The sequence below is a fragment of the Blennius ocellaris genome (genome assembly GCF_963422515.1).
Source record: "Blennius ocellaris genome assembly, chromosome: 1".
In the NCBI taxonomy this organism is placed as follows: Eukaryota; Metazoa; Chordata; class Actinopteri; order Blenniiformes; family Blenniidae; genus Blennius; species Blennius ocellaris.
Genome location: NC_137650.1, coordinates 20462219 through 20479802, shown reverse-complemented (window position 1 = coordinate 20479802; position 17584 = coordinate 20462219). Strand labels below are relative to the sequence as shown.

General features: G+C 37.8%; 2 protein-coding genes across 2 annotated transcripts in view; one reads left to right on the top strand and one right to left on the bottom strand.

Moving 5' to 3' along the window:
• Nucleotides 1-54: 54 nt before the first annotated feature.
• rnaset2 (ribonuclease T2) lies at nucleotides 55-6944 on the bottom strand. Its single transcript, XM_080495130.1, has 10 exons — nucleotides 6805-6944; nucleotides 6127-6204; nucleotides 5970-6024; nucleotides 4688-4737; nucleotides 4312-4369; nucleotides 2807-2871; nucleotides 2066-2179; nucleotides 1929-1974; nucleotides 1727-1801; nucleotides 55-1606 (listed from the first exon to the last, which is right to left on the bottom strand). The coding sequence occupies exons 2-10, from the start codon at nucleotides 6195-6197 to the stop codon at nucleotides 1412-1414; spliced, it is 729 nt and encodes a 242-aa protein (XP_080351256.1). The 5' UTR covers nucleotides 6198-6204; nucleotides 6805-6944; the 3' UTR covers nucleotides 55-1411.
• A 2706-nt stretch (nucleotides 6945-9650) lies between these two features.
• myom2b (myomesin 2b) overlaps nucleotides 9651-17584 on the top strand; it is a 28523-nt gene continuing 20589 nt past the window's right edge. The window contains exons 1-6 of the mRNA XM_080495914.1: nucleotides 9651-9786; nucleotides 12062-12165; nucleotides 14429-14486; nucleotides 14803-14957; nucleotides 15143-15229; nucleotides 17341-17429. Of these exons, the coding sequence (XP_080352040.1) occupies nucleotides 12083-12165; nucleotides 14429-14486; nucleotides 14803-14957; nucleotides 15143-15229; nucleotides 17341-17429 (472 nt within the window). The 5' untranslated portion in view covers nucleotides 9651-9786; nucleotides 12062-12082. The remainder of the gene's footprint in view (nucleotides 9787-12061; nucleotides 12166-14428; nucleotides 14487-14802; nucleotides 14958-15142; nucleotides 15230-17340; nucleotides 17430-17584) is intronic.

Sequence of the window (17584 nt, the reverse complement as noted above, 5' to 3'; positions counted from 1 at the left end):
GATTTTCTTCACTGTCAATTACTCAGATGGACAAAAAAATGAACACATCCTCTTTTATTTACTCAATCCATTTTACTTGTTACATAATGACAACAGGGCTGATGGTTGAGCCATTTGTGCTTTCATTGATTTGAGAAATGACAGTACATATAATTGCAAAAAAAAAATATATATCATTAAAATCCCACAACTTTACACTTAAATAATCAATCTGTAGTTAAAAACAGCCACAACTGAACAATAAACACACCTCACCATACAAAGTTGAATCCTAAAAAGGACTGAAATGTGTTTATTTTCAGACAGGTTGTGTGACATATTGTGAAAAATGCATTACGTCTGTGAGCTTATCCTCCAATCCCACATTTCAAAAGTTTCTTTTAAAAGCAATGTGGAAATAAACTGAAACAATTCAAATGTCTTTTCCCCATTGTATGGTGATAGGCACTGATTATAGAAGAAAGAATAGCATAACCAAGGCCAATAGTCCGCTTCTCAATTCTTTGCAAATCTAATCTTAGTGATCTAAACAATAAAACCACTATATACAGTACATATCGACTGTCTTCGTGAGGTGTGGATTCACAATGAACTACTTGGTTCTGTTTCTATGATAATCAGTGGTATACATTTCTACAATAAATGGTCATAATGTCACAGTTGATCAATCATTGTCTAACTAGTGACTAGTAGACTCAAACTAGGCTCAACATAACACAACAGAGTTTCTTTATACTCTCAATGTAGGATTAAAACTTTAATAACAAAATTAAAGATAGACAACTAGTTGTGAAAAAGTGTCGAATTCCAAATTACTTGCATCCTCTCTTTATCACACCTAATTGAACATTGACATTTGATTTGCAGCAAATATTTAGTTTGAACTCCAGGAAAAAGAAAAGCATTTAAGACATATCTTAATAGCCTATTGAACAGATAACTAAACAAAAAGAAATGTGGCACACCAGTGGACTAATGTAAACCATGAATGTACATGAACTGTACACCACTGACTGCTTGTTTGCCCACTTCTCACATGTAGTGTACAGGTGAAAACACATGTTGGGTACACACTTGGACTCATATACTGTATGTGTAAAAATCAAAATGTGCATAATCCCTATCATGGAGGATGGGTACGTGGGATTTATGCTCATTGTAAAAATAATTGTTTCAAGTGCTTGGTATAATCAAATTTTTCAAAGTTCAAGCATAGTTGTAGATTGCACAGGGAGGTTCTATCACTGAAAATATTTTAATTAGCAACAAAACTGTAAGCAGTTTGAAGCCTGAGGTAAGCAAACAAACCAGAACTATCATTGGAAAAAAAAAATCCATTAATTTCTGTCTGTTTATTTAAAAACAGCTTGTAGTGTGTTGTTTTTGCATTTGCATATGTACGGTGCACATCCTATGAAAAATGTGGATAGTAAACTGGCATATAGTGGTCACACACACTGAACCCAGATGGCTTGCCAACACCCACGGGACTGTCCCAGCTTCCCTTGGTGAACTCATCCATGGTAGGCTGTTTCTCACAGTCCAGGAGGGTGAAATCTGGATTGAAACAGATTTCAATCTGTCCCAAAATCTGGACGTCGGCATTCTGTTAAATACAAAAACATACTAATTACAAATCTGACATATTTGCAGCTGACATTTTAACAAGTAAAAAAAAAACAAAAAAACATAGACAAAGTGTTTGAACAAAACTAGGAGGTCATACCTGTGATGGATGGACACACTGGATCTTTGGTGTAACGCCATAGAAGTTTTCAATCACTCTTTCGATTTGTGAGAACTACACAGACAGATAAAGAGTAGACAGATTTAAGAACATTTTTATGGTGACAGGTGACCTTTTTTAGGTTTGACCTTTTCATGAAAAAAGACAAATATAGTGTGATACATTATACACATGAACCTACGGTGTAGTACTTGTCAGAAGGAACGATATCAAACTTCTTCAGGATGCTAAAATAACAAACAGAAATCATCAAATTAAAATGGGTTCACTCAACTTGAAACGTGTGTGTGTGTGTGTGTGTGTGTGTGTGTTCTGTACCTATCCAAATCTAACTTGTGATACAGCTCCAGCGCCTTGCTGAAGTATTTATGTTGACTGTTGAGAGACTCGGCTTTGGCTGCACACGTACCGTGTTTGTGCCACTCATATTTCCTGTTGAAACAGACATGAGGCAGTCAGTTTATAATTGATAGACACATTTTCAAAGGGCCGACAGATCTTACAAAAACCTATTCATAATAACGTTTGTTCTGAACTTTAAAACAAATAACGGGCAGCAGGGGTGTTTATATAAACAAGTTTCCAGCAAATCAAGTCTTTAACTTGTAGTGTAGACAGGTGGCAACTGAGATGTATTTGATTCTGTTAATATCTGTTTCACTGAGAACAACTTTTGAAATAACTTTTAAAACTACATAATATGCCAAGTTATAGTCTAAAGCAGAGTAGTAAAACGTAAACAGCTATACATTGGCAAGCAAAAGGTAATAAGAATACATACATCAAATCAATTCAAGTCACCAACAAAGTAGAAAACAGTCAATAAAGGTGTTGTGAATTTTAAAACAAAGTCTAGTAAATGATGTCTTTGAGCTGTTATATATTTCATACACACATTGATGGCAGCTTATGCATCATTTTCACATAAAAACTAAAATGAAACATTGCAGTCCTGTAACACTCATACTGGTCATACCACAAGACAGGAGCTTGTAAAACAGATGCAATAAGGTATAAAAAAAAGAAAAAGTGATATACAGACTGGCAGAATGAACATACCAGAATTCAGAAGATGATGGATTAAGCAGGTCAGGCCAGCTCTTCTTCATGTCTGGTAGCAGGTCCTGAAAGTACAACGCACTTGTTTTGTTCATGTGTGTATGAGTCTCTATAAAACAACACTAAAAATGTATTCGGAATAATCATTTTCACTCCTTAAATTACATCAGTGACAATTAGTACTTCATGCTTTATCTGCTATAGAATAAAACATTAAGATTTAACAGAACTACTTTGAAAGTAATATATAGTCATGTATTTTTACAGCAAACACAAACAACTATATTTGTAGATTTGTGCATAAAGCAAATTAAAGAAGTTAACATTGTGTGCAGAGCCAACCCTAACCCTAACCCTTTTCCCCCCATTTGTTACTGTACAGATTAAATTTGCCTCCATCCTTGTTGTCCTGACACCATCTGAATATCAGACCAGATTTAAGACAGTACATAAAATATACCTAAGCAAATACAACTTTACAAAAAAAAAAAGAAGCTATTCTGGAACACTAAATGTGCCAAAATTGAATAAAATCAATAAACCATTAAATAATTACTTAAACGTGTCATTAATTAATCTAAATACCATTTCATTTTATAAAAAAAAAAAAAAAAAAAAAAAGACATTTATTATTACAGTATTTAATTATTTCATGGTCCGGTGTTGCACTGCTTCATGAGTTTATTTTATCTATCAAACTCACCGATCAAAGTCGGTGGGTGGATCCTTACACCTGATTGGTTCCCCTCCAGATCAAGTCAGAACAGATCGAGCTCAGATAATGGATTGCTGCAGAACTAGTGGACATGTTCTGACACACTGGGTGGCGCTATATGGGTGGCGATAAGTCTGCTCCTTACAGTAAAACTCCAGACTCGTCTTGTTTCCACCCGACAGGGGTAGAACTTTTTTTTTTCTTAAATCCTGGTCGTGAGGTTACGTTCAGCGTGGTCGGATATCCCAGGTGTCGCACACTAACATGTCCCTGTAGCAACACATTACCAACCATGGTTCCTATTGCTGCACTAACTATCTCTTCATTGGTTTGGATACTTTATTTAACAAAACTTTAGATCCTCCAGTAATGTAGCTGTCATGTTTTGAAACTCTTCAGACCAAAGCAAAGGGTTTGATTCGCCCTGCCCGGAGTTTAACAGATATAATAAGTTCATGAAGCAGTGCCAGACCATGAAATAATTAATTTAATAGTGAAATAATTATATATGTTTTTCACATGAAATGAATTGGTATTTTATTGAATGTATGACAGATTTTTATACTGTATTTTCCGGACAATTGAGCACACCGGAATATAAGTCACACCAGCAAAATTTTAAAATAAAAAAGTACATATATAGGACGGACTTGACTATAAGCCACCCGTTGTCGCAGTAATTTCACTGCAGGAACATGAAGATTGCTCAAATTTTCATCAATTCCCGCAAGAAACAGAGAGAGAAAGTATTTTATCGGTTATTTGCAGAATGTCCTATATAGCAACATACCTCTATTTGAGATGAGTTGAAATGCCATGATGAATTGCAGTCAATCCCTTTATCTGGCCTGAAAAACAAACATTTACAATTCACTCACTCACAGAGGCAAAACAAAGGTAAAAACATGACAACCACACTGATTGTTCGTAAATAATTAATTCCTCCACTGCCAGCCTTTTTTCTCAAGTATTTAATATGCTACATATTAATTTCATTAAAAAAATATTCATATACAAATGCTCCCTTTTATAGTGTATAGTTCACATTTCTTTGGTTTAGCTGTTTGTATAAGGAAATATGTTGTTATGAAATAAAACTTTCCATCAGTACATTTCCTTCATTTGAAATTTGCAACTATGACCCAATAACATGCACCCGTGCTTACCACAGTCCATGCAATGTCCAGTAGCTGATATTGAGATGACAGTGTTCCATCTGAAAGCATAACAAAAACATCTTAATCGGAACCAAACAATCAAAAATCTATTCTGAAGTATTCTACATTTGCCACTACAGTCTCTGTAACTCATGGTGGTGATTACTAATATAGTATGTCTGTGCACATTATCCATGTAGTTCTCGCCACCAAAATATGTTGTTCCTCTTCCTAACAAAACTTGTCACATTGCTCAGTGGAAGTTAATCAGTTTGTGGCTTTGGATTAAGGGTCTACAAACACAATCAACGACTGATGTATGAAATTATATCGATTTAAAAGGAATACACTCCGATTCATTTGTCCTACAATAGACCCTGTCCTTATGGTGTGACAATGTGTTACAAACAGAACATTTCTTTTATAAAACTCCGGCATTGCAAAATTAAATCAGACAGTCATGTGAGGGCAAACCACATGACACTGAGTATGTGTTCCTTAAGACAGACTCAGAACAGCTTCTTCAGCTGAAAATGTTTGTTTTGTGATACTGAATACTGAAACTTTCAGTACTCTTGTGGCCTAAAACAGAAGGTTGCCTCATACACCAGATAGACTATGAGACATACAGTCTGATGACTCAAACTTCCATGTCAGGTGACATTCACGAGACAATCAGACAGAAGACAAATATATTGGTAAGATTCTGATCCCAGGATGAATAAATATTTAATTAAGCAATCACAGTTGTTTTGGTGAGCATATGTTCAGAAAAAGCTATTAGCTGGATTTATGAGTAAATATGCCATGCTCACTGAGTATCCTGCACAGATTTCCACAGGGTGCCATGGTATCAGTTACTAGTCCAAATACAGGTGGCTCAAAATGACAGATTTAAGTGTGGCAGTAGATGTGAATGGGTGTGCAAATGGTTGTCTAGGTTATTTGTCATTTCTGTAACTGATTAGCAACCTGGCCAGGGTGTGCCCTGCCTCCTGACCTCTGTTTCAATAAACTCCAGCCTTTGCTTTCAAGAATATACAGGTGTAGTAAATAGGATGAATGCAGGAATAGAGGTATGGGTTTGAAATTCACAATATATTGAAGTCAATTTGTAAACTGATCTGGCCACTTACAACAAATGCAGAACAGTTTGTCCTGCATGTACTAAAAATCTAAATAGCTGCCAAGGGTTCATTGGAGTCACTGAAACTGGCTCATGTCTCTCTTCATAAGTGTAACACTCTAAAATGATGGTGCATGTTTGTGTGTACAAGGCAGGCAAACTTACAGAACAGAAGGTGGTTGGCCAGTGGTGGGTCAGGATCAATTTGCTCCACATATGACTGAAATACACACATATTTCTTAGCTGAGACCATTCTGTTTATGTGTTGGAAGAATACATAGCCCATTTACTGTAATTCCCGATATGTTTGCAGCTACTTACGGAGGTGAGACCACAAAGGAAGAGGACATGGCTGCAGCCACACAAAGAAGAAAAAGAGAGCTGAGCCTCATGGCTGACCTGAAACGAGATAATTGGTCAGGAAGTGTTTCTTCTATCCAAAGCTTCGCAGTGACTATCAGAAGACCAGTTTTCCAGTAGCATGAACATTACATTTCACAAAAGAAAGGGTATTAAGACTGGACTAATACAATATGCGTGCAATAATAAATATCGCTGCATCCACAGATTGAGAATAAAGTATGCAACATCAAACTTAATGGAGCAGATGATTTTATGAAACAATCTGCATAAATGGACTGGATACGCAGAATAAGTTGAAAGGAAGGAGAAAAGTGGGACATTTATCACAGGGACACGTTTTAACGGAAAACATCCCGTGACAGCTTTGTGAAGCACTTCGCAAAATGCATAAAGTGCAGCAGAAGACTCTTGTGAAAACACAAGTTCACTACACACTGGAGTTCATAAGCAGCACAACGTTAAATTCAATGTCGAGCCACAGAAAAACACTACAGAAACCTTGCCAAGACTCTAACTTAAAATTAGTTGAACAGCTCTTTAATAAAAACATTAAAAATCAGTTGCAGTAAATGTGTTCGCTGTCACCACCGCGCTTTGTTTGTTTTGTCATGTTTGTGCAACTTAATTTCCTCTCACCTTGTTTCTGGAAAGACGTGTCGTGCGCCCGAAGTGGAGGTTAAAACGATCGTGGAGCTGTTTCCCGGTTAAATAAATTGTTTCGGTAAACTCTCTCACACACAAGTTACAGTGACAAGCGACATTCTTTTTATGTTTACGTCCCACAGCCCCTTCACTACCTGTCTGCTCAGCCAATCAGAAGCCAAGCACAGCTCACGCGTCAGCGTCTTGTGCTGGTGGCTGCTTGATTTATTTACCGGGTTGCGCCGGCTGCGCTTGTTGCCCATTTATTAACACTATATTGACTTGTAGGTTTGCTTATGTACGGCTATACAATCGCTCCTTCTAAATCTTGTCGCCCAAAGTTAGAATATTGTTTTGTTAATTTTAGATTAGAAATATATTGAAACATGATTGTGCTGAAAAGCGAATGTGAACACACATAGCTGTCTTATAAATTGTGACGGACACTGTACAACAACATAAACTCTTCTAATAGCTTTAGATGAGAGGAGGTAGGCAGTTTTTGTAGAATAACAGAGTGTTCCCCAACTACAGTTACAAATTATAAATAGTCCTGCATTTTAAACAATTCACTGGATCTTTATTTTGTTTAATGTACAAAGATTCTACACGTTTTTTTGTTTTTTTTAAACAGTTGGTGCTGAGTGATACATTACTGAATGATTCACTCCACATTTTGTATTGTCACTCTGCAATAATTTCTACAGCTGCTGCAGTTTCCTTGGCCAACTGCCACTCTCTGTGCTGAGGTCAACAGAAAATGTGTGACCTAAACACAAGTCTACAGAAGCAAGAATGAGCACACTCTTTAGTTACAGAATGGGACAGCTGGCATAGTTTACTGTCAAAATCCTACAGATCCTACTGGGTGCAAATCCAAGACCAAAATCCTGGCTCTCTGTGTGTGAGACTGCTCATATTCAGTTAAATGTATTGACGGGCCTCTATTTCTGGAAGTAAAGTGAACTATTTCTTTCTTCTAATCTCAGCCATGATGTGTTATGTATTCAATATCAAAGGTAATTGGACAGGCCTGATTTAGTAAGTACATGAAGTGCCTAGAGGTTCCTTTTATATTGTAAGAAAACCAGAGTCCTTCTCAGGGAGTCTGTGAAATTAAGGGTGTCTGGGGAGTAATTGATCTGGCTTTCTGTCAAGGTGAATAAATGGCAAAAAAATGTGGCCCAGAAAGAATGAATATCACAGTGCACCACGACTGGAGGCAGCACAGGTCGATTAAATGGCCTAAAAGTACTTATTGTATGTTATCAATCTTCGAAATACTTGGTAATACATCCCTCAGAAAAGTACTAAGGAATGACATCCGCTGCATGACCAACAGAGGGCCCCAAGGGGTCAGGTCTCTCTCTCTCTCTCTCTCTCTCTCTCTCGCTCTCACACACACACACACACACACACACACACACACACACACACACACACACACACACACACACACACACACACACACACACACACTCACGCACAAGAAAATCCTTCAACTGTGTGGAGTTTTCATGTTCTTCTTGTTCTCTTCATAAATATCAGCTCGTGTGATTGTCCGTTTCTCTGTTTGCCCTGTTATGGAGTCCAGGACATGCATTGCTGTTGCCCAGAGTCACCTTGCCTCAGCTCCAGTGCCACGCAACGCTGAATTATCCCAGATCAGCCTTTAATCCAGAAACTCCCGAAAATGCCCTGTTTGTAAATTTTGCCGCAATTTCAGCCATTCAGAAAAATCATATGAGTCAGTTGGGAATGAAAGTCTTTAGTATTGTTATGTTTGATGTGTAGAGTAGGAGGACAAAGGCCATTGGTTATGGCTTGGAAGTTTTGTTTATCTGTACAGTTGGAAGAATTGATTGGCCATTTAAATGCAATGAAAGACTGTAACTGGTATACATCTCATTGATACGTAACTAAATACTTTAACAATCCCGCGGTGATAGAAAATGGCATGTCAGACTGAAGGTGGTTAAAATACAAACCCTTAAGAAAAAACATAGCTTTTTTTGTTGTTACATTAATTTTCTTTTTTTTCTTTTAGTTATGGCAGTTAACTATAACATCATCATCCCCCATCCCACTGCCCTGCCAAGCTTTGTGTTCCCTTTTATCAGATAGATCTGATTTGTCTGCTCATAAGATTTTCTCTCTGATGTGAAATGTGTTTTACAGCTCCTCCACTGTGTCAGGAATAGTCTTGCTGTAACTGTAGCTAGTTTTATAAATAGTCCCTGGCTAAAGTTCACTATGCGACACAGCGTCTCAAGACAATTTTAAGTGCAGATTGAGAAAGAAATCGATTGACGGATTTCACTACTGGCTAATAAGCTGTTAGATTTAAATGTAAAGTAGCTGGATGCATAACATTAATCTTCTATTACAACATTATAGTGAGAGCAGATTCTCAGAGGTTGGAGGCGTATGTGCTGTAAACTCTCAGATGCAGTCTAAATATGGTGACCCAATCAATAAAAATGTCTCTGCAAGTTGAAAGGAATGAAAAGCTGGGACATGAAAGGCGCAGTGTGAGGATACTGATTGTGGCTGTCTGTTGTGTGGAGCTAAAAATGCTGTTGAGTAAATGTGTGGTATTGCCCTTCTAAAACGTCCCCCATGGTCAAATTGTTTGCATGGTCTTCATCATCTGTCACCTTTGAAAAACCAGTTGTTTGGACTGTGCTGTGAGAAGAACATGCCAAAGACCAGCAGGTGGGCAGATAAGACTTCCACAGAAAACCCTTATGAATAAACCCTATTTCATCAAATAGTTTACTGGTTCTAGTCGCCACAAGTCTTGAAGGATACTGGTTATATATAGGCAGCTCTCTCTCCTTATAAGGTCTCAGGGAGAGGCAGGTGGGGTGCTGTTAGGGACGGGTGGAGGTTTTGCTGGCCTGGTACTTGGTTTAGGCTGACTCCCTGTGGATTCAGGCTGACAACCGAAGTCACAGCTAAGGAAAATCTCAAGGGGTAAGAAATTTATTTTTTTTAAATTGAGTTATCTGGACTTGTCTTCATTGTACTCTCTAGTTTTGAATGTGTTCATGTGTCAAGCCCAGGGGTAGCAGGTGGAATAGGAGAGCAGACTAGTGCCCAGGCCAGAGATGAGTCAGAGTCCTCAACCACAGCTAATGATCCTTAAAGTGATGGATGACAAAGCACATTAATTAAGAAGAATGTCCAGTGATTCAGAGGGAATAAGTGAATGACCAACAGAGGACTCTTTCTGACATTCTGCTCGTGACTCATTTAATGACCGCTCACTTTGTCTGGCAAGAGAGCACGGATACAGGTTTATGTTTATAACACAAATAGAAACCTAAAACACTGGTTTGTCCAAAGGGAATCATAGTGTAGAGTGAAATTTGAAATAAACTGGGCTGTTGGACAATGAACTGTGTGAACCTGTAATCTGTTGACTTCATGTGAACTTGACCTCGTGCCTACCTTCACTGACAAATATATCATCTTAAATGTAGCAATGTGCAAATCAGCCAGTATCTCTGTATTTATACTACAGTGAGCAAGTGCTTGATGGTGTTTGGTATTTGAATGGAAAATGTTTATGAACGAGCTGCATAACCAAAGAGATTTGCACAGTTATGGCAAAGGTTTACTGTTACACATTTGTGCTGTTACAATATTGGTTGGATTGACAATCGCAGTAAAGGTATTTGATGACTGATGGCATCAGAATATGAGTGTTCCACCAAGATACTGTCATACAGGACATATTTAATTTAAATGCAGTCTATTGCGTTGTTGTTTTTATTCTCGTACAATTTAAAATAAGCCATAGTGGAGTTTAACGCTCAAATGGCATGTACACAATACATTTTGAGTGATAAAAAAGTGCTTAGTAATTTAGTAATTTAGTAAATAAGTAACAATAACAATTTGAGAAGCCATAAACTAGATTCTCAAATAGGACTATGTATTTTCAGCAGCTTTAACTATACTACTACTATACGACACTGGGAACTTACATGGGAATTTAACTGTGCTTATTGCTCTCAGACATCAGAGGCCAGGAAATAATGAGATATGATTTCATCTGTATGATTTACTGTCTGCTTTGTTGACAGTTTGGTGCGTTGAAAGTATTTTAGCATGATTTTGGTGATGGCAGTGGCGACTCTAAAGCTGGATAAACCATTTTAAAGAGGTGGTAATAGGAATATCTTTGCCAGTGCAGCATGTCTTTGTAGGCCTGCATCAGGGAAATCGCTTCGTGTTTCATCTGACCTTATTTCTGGTCTCTGAGGAGCGGGAGGTGATGTAAGGCAATTAAACACCGCTGCGGAGGAATGATGTAAGACAAAGTTATGCTGTTGCTTTGGTTTCTGTACAGTCAGACATGATCATTCGAGAGACCAAATAATGACGATAAGACTACGGACTGGTTAGAAAGTCATTACCATCTTAACCTGATTCCACAGAATGACTGAATGTGTTTCATTTTCATGAATTGCTGGAATAAAAACACACTTTCACACATGTATATTTGATGAAATGCTTCAATGGGAGAGCTCTTTAAATGCTGAATAAAGCAGATATTTCCAGTGCAAATAGATAAATGTGAAATGTCAGTGGAAACTTGTGCATTGTGAAAATTTTCCCCTTTCTTTTTTTGTTCAGTGGAAATATCACTTGCAACGTCCCATTTCACTCGAAGTACCCTTCACAACTTTCTTTTTTAATTTACAATTTTTTTGCCCTTCAATTTACAAAAATATTCACTATAATGTCTCGTGTCTAGAGTTTACCTGAGGGACACTGTTCGCTGCAGCTGTACTGTCAGTTGATGTTCCTTGATATTACTCGTCCAACAACAGTTTGTGTTCATGCCTTTTATTTATGTTTACGTGTGTCTGTGTTGCTCGAACCAACATAGTGTCCCCTTGTTACTCTTGGAGTTTCCACTAAACTGTCTTTGTGTGTAAGTACACAAGTGTTGTCATCTCCTATGTGCTCACATTTCATGAGGGCTCATCTTTTTGAGTGAATAGAAATATTAAGCTGATTTTAATTGCCAGACTGTTGGCATTATCTTCCCACAAGCATCTTCATCCGAACGTCTTTATGTTTGTACTTGTTTGACTGCTTCTTATTTCAGGGATCTCTTCAACAATCTTGGGGGTTGGTAGCCCTTGTGCTTGTCTGTGATGTTTTGACTTGTAAATTATGACATATTGTACTTTGGTATTATGTCAGTCTTTGTGTTTCTGTGTTGATGATCCAACAGGTCAGTGTCTTCAGTGTCACCATGTCTATGTGGTTCAAACGAGGAAGTTACGACCATGAATACCACCACAAACAGAGCAAATATGTGGTGAAAGAGTACAGCAGGTACAGGAACCTCTCTAATGCTAACGCTAATTATAACTTCTATTATTACTAATAATAACTGCTGTGAGCTCTGCTATGACTAAACAAACAGATTTAGCCCTATAAGTACGTAGTAAATTCAAGTAAGTAAGGCTAATCTGGTTAACAATTAGTCTACCTTAACACAAATTGAGCCAGACATCCAGGGTTACTATGAAAAGAGTTTTTCTCACATTCTGTGAGCTGTCGCTTTCTCATGTCATCTGTTGTCTTCATGTTAGTTGCCTAACTGTTCTGTCTTTGCCTGAAATTCTGTGTGTGTGTGTGTGTGTGTGTGTGTGTGTGTGTGTGTGTGTGTGTGTGTGTGTGTGTGTGTGTGTGTGTGTGTGTGTGTGTGTGTGTGTGTGTGTGTGTGTGTGTGTGTGTGTGTGTGTGTATTCATTTCTTACTCACCACTTTAAAAAAAATCTTGTTCTCTTCTACACTTTTGCTAACACGCAGCTAAATGATGCAAATGAAGCAACTTCAATTGCAACCTCAAAAAAAAAAAAGAAGCTTCGTGAAGAGCTTTGGATTCATTTCACTAATGTACGGTAGTTGTAGTGCTCCTACTCATATAGAGCCTAACTAATTTTTATATCTTGAGTTTCAAGCACAGGTAAGTTTGAAGTGTGTCTTGAATGATAAATGTCTGATTTGCTTCCTTGCTTTAGCTCTCCCATCTTCAGATGAGAACAGTTATAGTCACATTTAAACGGCGCAAGTGAAATACAGTTTTTCATTCTGCCGCGAGTATTCTCTTTATGTCTAGCTGTGTTTCCGTGTATACTTGTCTACTCTCCTCCACAGAGCAGCACAGTGACATTCACATGTTGTTTATTTCACCAGTTTTACAATTAGAATTTGTTAAACCCCAATTTACCATCCACATTTAGCAGAAGTACATAACTTATAGAAGATAGCTTTGTCCCCCTCATGACACACCACAATGCTCTACCTGCCACTGCTTCATGAGACTGACACATAACAGAGTCAACTGTTTTGGAGCTTCTAAGATCCTCAATAGACTGTGCACTGTCTTCTGATGGCAGTGGCACAGTTACTTATAGCTTAAAGGCTTTGTTGACACCAGCAAAACACAGACTTAGAGCTCCTTACAAGTTGTGTTTCCTTTGCCGACAATCTTGAGTTCGAACAAGCAAGCCAGTGAGGTTTCAGCTTTCAGCTCTCATGTGCGACTCTGCCATAGTCGTCTAAAAATAAGAATTGGCTATTCACAAAGCATAGTAAATAAAACAAACAATGTGCTGCCATTATTTGTTCTTCTCTGATGTCTTGTTTATGTTTTTTTGAAACAATTACAAAATTGGTTTAAATCAACCAGAAAAGAATTGTTACCTACAAGATTTTTCACATTACAAAGGATGGTGATAACCACACAACGACATCCTCAGTGGCACAAACCTTCTGTCTCAGACTCTTAACTAAGTGACATGAATCTCTGGATTTACCATCTTGCAAAAAAAAAAACAACCCTCAAAGCTTCCTCATATCAGCTCTGAGCAGACACCTTACATTTTCTTTAGGTTGCTGTCTTGGATCCACCCACCAAGGAGTCATAAAGCAGCGTGTGCTGATAAGCTGCTGCGTAAAGTCTTGCACTGTCAGGGAAACCTTTTCTTTTTGCATAAAACTGGCTCATACTTGCCCGGATTTTTTCCCCCCATTTAAGCTTCCAAATCATACATGCACAGGCTGTAAAACTTATCAGAGTGTCCTTAAATTGTCATGGTCACGCCATTGAGGTACAGTTGCTTGTGTTTCAAAAACCACCAGCTGGATTTGGTAGATAACTTGTGATTTCTCTGCATCCATCTTGATTTCAATTTGTATTGCACTGCACTGCAGAGAACAGCTCACGTTGCTTGGTAGATAGCTGTACCTTTGCACGTGCAACAATTATTGTATGGATCATTTTAATGCTTCAGCTGGAATAGACTTTTGTCATTTTGTGTGATGGAAATGATGCAAAGCCTGTTCAGATGTGTTTCGATTCAAAGGGCTTCACATATCTGAGAAACACACTGTACTATTGTGTACTGCCATGTGACTATAGCATAACAGAATGACTTTACAAAAGCCATAAAGTATTTTATTCAAAGCTGTTGATGCTTAGAGTCAATATTTAGTGTGAATATTTATTTGACAGTGCATTTTTAAGGGAACATGACATACTTTGTAGAAGGTTATCCATCATTGAAACTAACCTATTGTTTGTTTGTAGTTCTGAAGCGATGGAGGACAGATATGAGCATAAAACACGAGTTCACATCCAAGAAGTGGTAAGAATCTTTTTTAGTCATTAAATCTATACTTGCATATTAAAGTTAATAAAAAAAACAAATACATAGACTTGATATATTGGAAAGTGAGAAACATTGTGCAGTTGTAAATCATAATGCAATGGCATGGTACTAACAAGATGTTAATCCAGTGGAGTTTACTTGTTTTATTAGTGTGTTAGAAACATATGTCATTAGTTTTTTAAACATTTATTGATCACTTTAATTGCCATGTTTTGTTTTTATTCTTAGTAACACATTAGAACATTTGTTACTATCTTGTATTAATAGATATCTTTCTTATTTGCATCTCTAGATAAGTGCAAAGAAACTGAACAAATATGTGCGCGAGGAGCCCATGATCAGGGGACCACATTTTCCCCTCAGACTCAGATCTCACACAGTGTTTGAACACACTCCGATCCAGCTCTTCTGCACTGTTGAGGGTTTTCCCATGCCCATTGTAAAATGGTAAGTGGGACAAAAAAAACATTTTCCTTAATGTCATGACTGTTGCAATTCAACCATTTATTATTTTATGGGATTGATCTTTTTTTTTTTTTTAATAGAAAATACGGGGACAGTAAAACTTCATTGTGATGAAAAGAAAATAGTTCTCTAACTATTTGCTATTGTTCATTTTCCCGATGTTTTAGGTACAAAGACGGTGTGATCCTGGACCTGTCCTCTGGAAAGTACTTAGTTAAGGCTCAAGGTGGAAGCCACTCTCTCGAAATCCCAAGGTACAGTGAATTCAAAGAAATAAAGACCTTCCAATATGTTTTAACAGAAATGTCTGATAATCAGGAATTACATAAATGGGGTGCTCAACCAGTTGCACTTAAAAATAAGAGTTTAACAGTCATAATACTTTGATTACATTACATGCAGGACCTATTTTTTTGAAGGATTTACTCACAGTGGGGATTAAAGGAATAACCAAAACACACCATCTCCTACTGTAGGATTAGACATATGTAATGATCAGTCATGTGAAAACTTGTCAGATTGCACACACAAGCTGTGAGAGAACATGATAAATATGTATGTGAGCTCTTTGACAATAGACCAATGTATCAGAATGAACATAAAATGAAACAAATCCAACCACAGACTGCATGCTCATGTTAATAGTGTCTTTTTAAATGAGGCAATTAAACACACAACTCAAACTGAAAATAAGCCAAAAGGCTGTCTTGTTGCCAATATAGGAGCATATATGTGTATATACTGTATATACATTTCTAAGGACTCACTTGTGATTGAGATTCAGAACCAATATACTGACTGACGAGTAACAGGCTCAAGGATTCATTATGACCCACCGGAAACTCTCCTTTGAGAGAGATCAGGCGCTACATACAAATTGACAGTAGAGTCAGCTGAGTGTGTTGATGGGTGGTGTGGTGTGGTTACAGTCGGGCGACCAGAGCATATCCCGCTCTCCCTCGAGTCTTTGGAAGCTCAGCTGTTCAAGTGCTGACCTCCGTGCTACCTGACACTCCCGGATTCTTTCAGTCATCACTCCTTCCTTGGATCCAGTCCCCCTCAGCTCCTTTCCTCACAGTTACACACAGTCCAGCCAACAGACATTAGGCCACCTTCTTGCAGAAAAGTATTCCTAACCCCATCACCATCCTCAGTTGTAGAAAATTAACCAGCTTGATAAATTATGCAAGACACATATTACTGTGTGTTTTTGTTTTCAAGCTTTAGGATAGTCGAAATGGCAGTTCCCATGGAAGACTTTGGAAGAGATCCAAGTTTTAAAAATAGACTGGTACGACTTAAAGGATGAATCTCTTTTGAATTACAAATTACGAGTCGCTTGTCACAATTTTAAGCCAAGCTTCTGACAGAAAGCCTGTCCTCTGTGGATTCCTGCATCATGAAACTCTTGAAGAGTCTCCTCCTTACCCCACCCTAAAGCCCAGCACTCTCACATAAACATGATTTTTTTTTTTTAAAGAGTTCTTCTGACTTCAAAAATGATTCAGTACACAGTGTGATCTTTCCTCTGCATCTCATTTTACTAATGATGGCACAGTCATCTTGTGAATACCTCGGCCAGTGCGTTCTGTCCAAGGTTAAACTTGCATGTCAGAAAATACTGGAGTGATATGAAAATGCAGAAGTGTTAGTGAATGTAGCATCAGAGAGAGAGAGAGAGAGCTAGGAACAGCAAGAAGATATATATATATATATATATATATATATATATGCCACACATTTGCATAAGCATCAAGGTTTTTGTGAAAGCGACTCACAGAAAACCAAGATCATCCTCCTATATTGTGGCTCCATCACCAAATCTAATGGGATTCTGCTTTCATTACCACTTTTATCTGGATTCTGTCTGGTAAGATCAGACTGGACACACGGTCTCTCTTTACAAAGGATTCTAAATCAATAGCTTCCCGGAACAACTGCAGAAGGAATTCTTGGTTGGATAGATTAGTGGATGGGGATTTTCCTCAGTCTCTGTTTCTCTTTCCTTGCTGCTGATTATCCCAGGCAGCATAATGCATTCATGTGGAGAATAATTGTTCTTTTGGTGCAATGGCTTTGTGCACCTTGTAAAAGTAAATCCACTCTGGCGTTACTTCCATGCTTTACAAATGGTCCAGTTGAAGCAGGTCCTCGCAGATTTGTAGTACATCTGTTATTTAGGTGTTCCTTATGTTTTCACAGAAAACTGCCAACATTACTTCAGACTGACAGACTAGGGGCTTGTAACAGTGTAATAGAAAACACCCTCCAATTTCATGTATTGGGTAATCAGAAATCTTGAGAGAAAAAAAGATTCCTGCTAATGTATACTAATGTGGAAATGTTTCTATAAACTATTTTACAGATGCACCACTGACGACACAGCTCTGTACACTGCTGTGGCTCGTAACAGCCATGGACAAGCCTCTTCTCAGGCCTCCATTGTTGTCAAGAGTAAGTCAATATTGCACCTTCAATTTTGCCTTGTAAGACACTATTCAAACCTCACCTCCGGTTATTGTCAAGTGAATTCCAGAATGGCTCAAGATCTCAATTCTTAGCTGAAAATTTAAACTAACTAATATCTTAACAACCCAACATTGCATTAA

Coding starts and splice junctions, on each gene's coding strand:
- rnaset2 (XM_080495130.1), bottom strand. CDS start 6,197: ATGAGGCTCAGCTCTCTTTTTCTTCTTTGTGTGGCTGCAGCCATGTCC. Junction 2,872..4,311: donor TCAACTCATCTCAAATAGAG/GTATGTTGCTAT, acceptor TTGTACTTTCAG/GACCTGCTACCAGACATGAA. Junction 1,802..1,928: donor CTTCTGACAAGTACTACACC/GTAGGTTCATGT, acceptor CTGTCTGTGTAG/TTCTCACAAATCGAAAGAGT.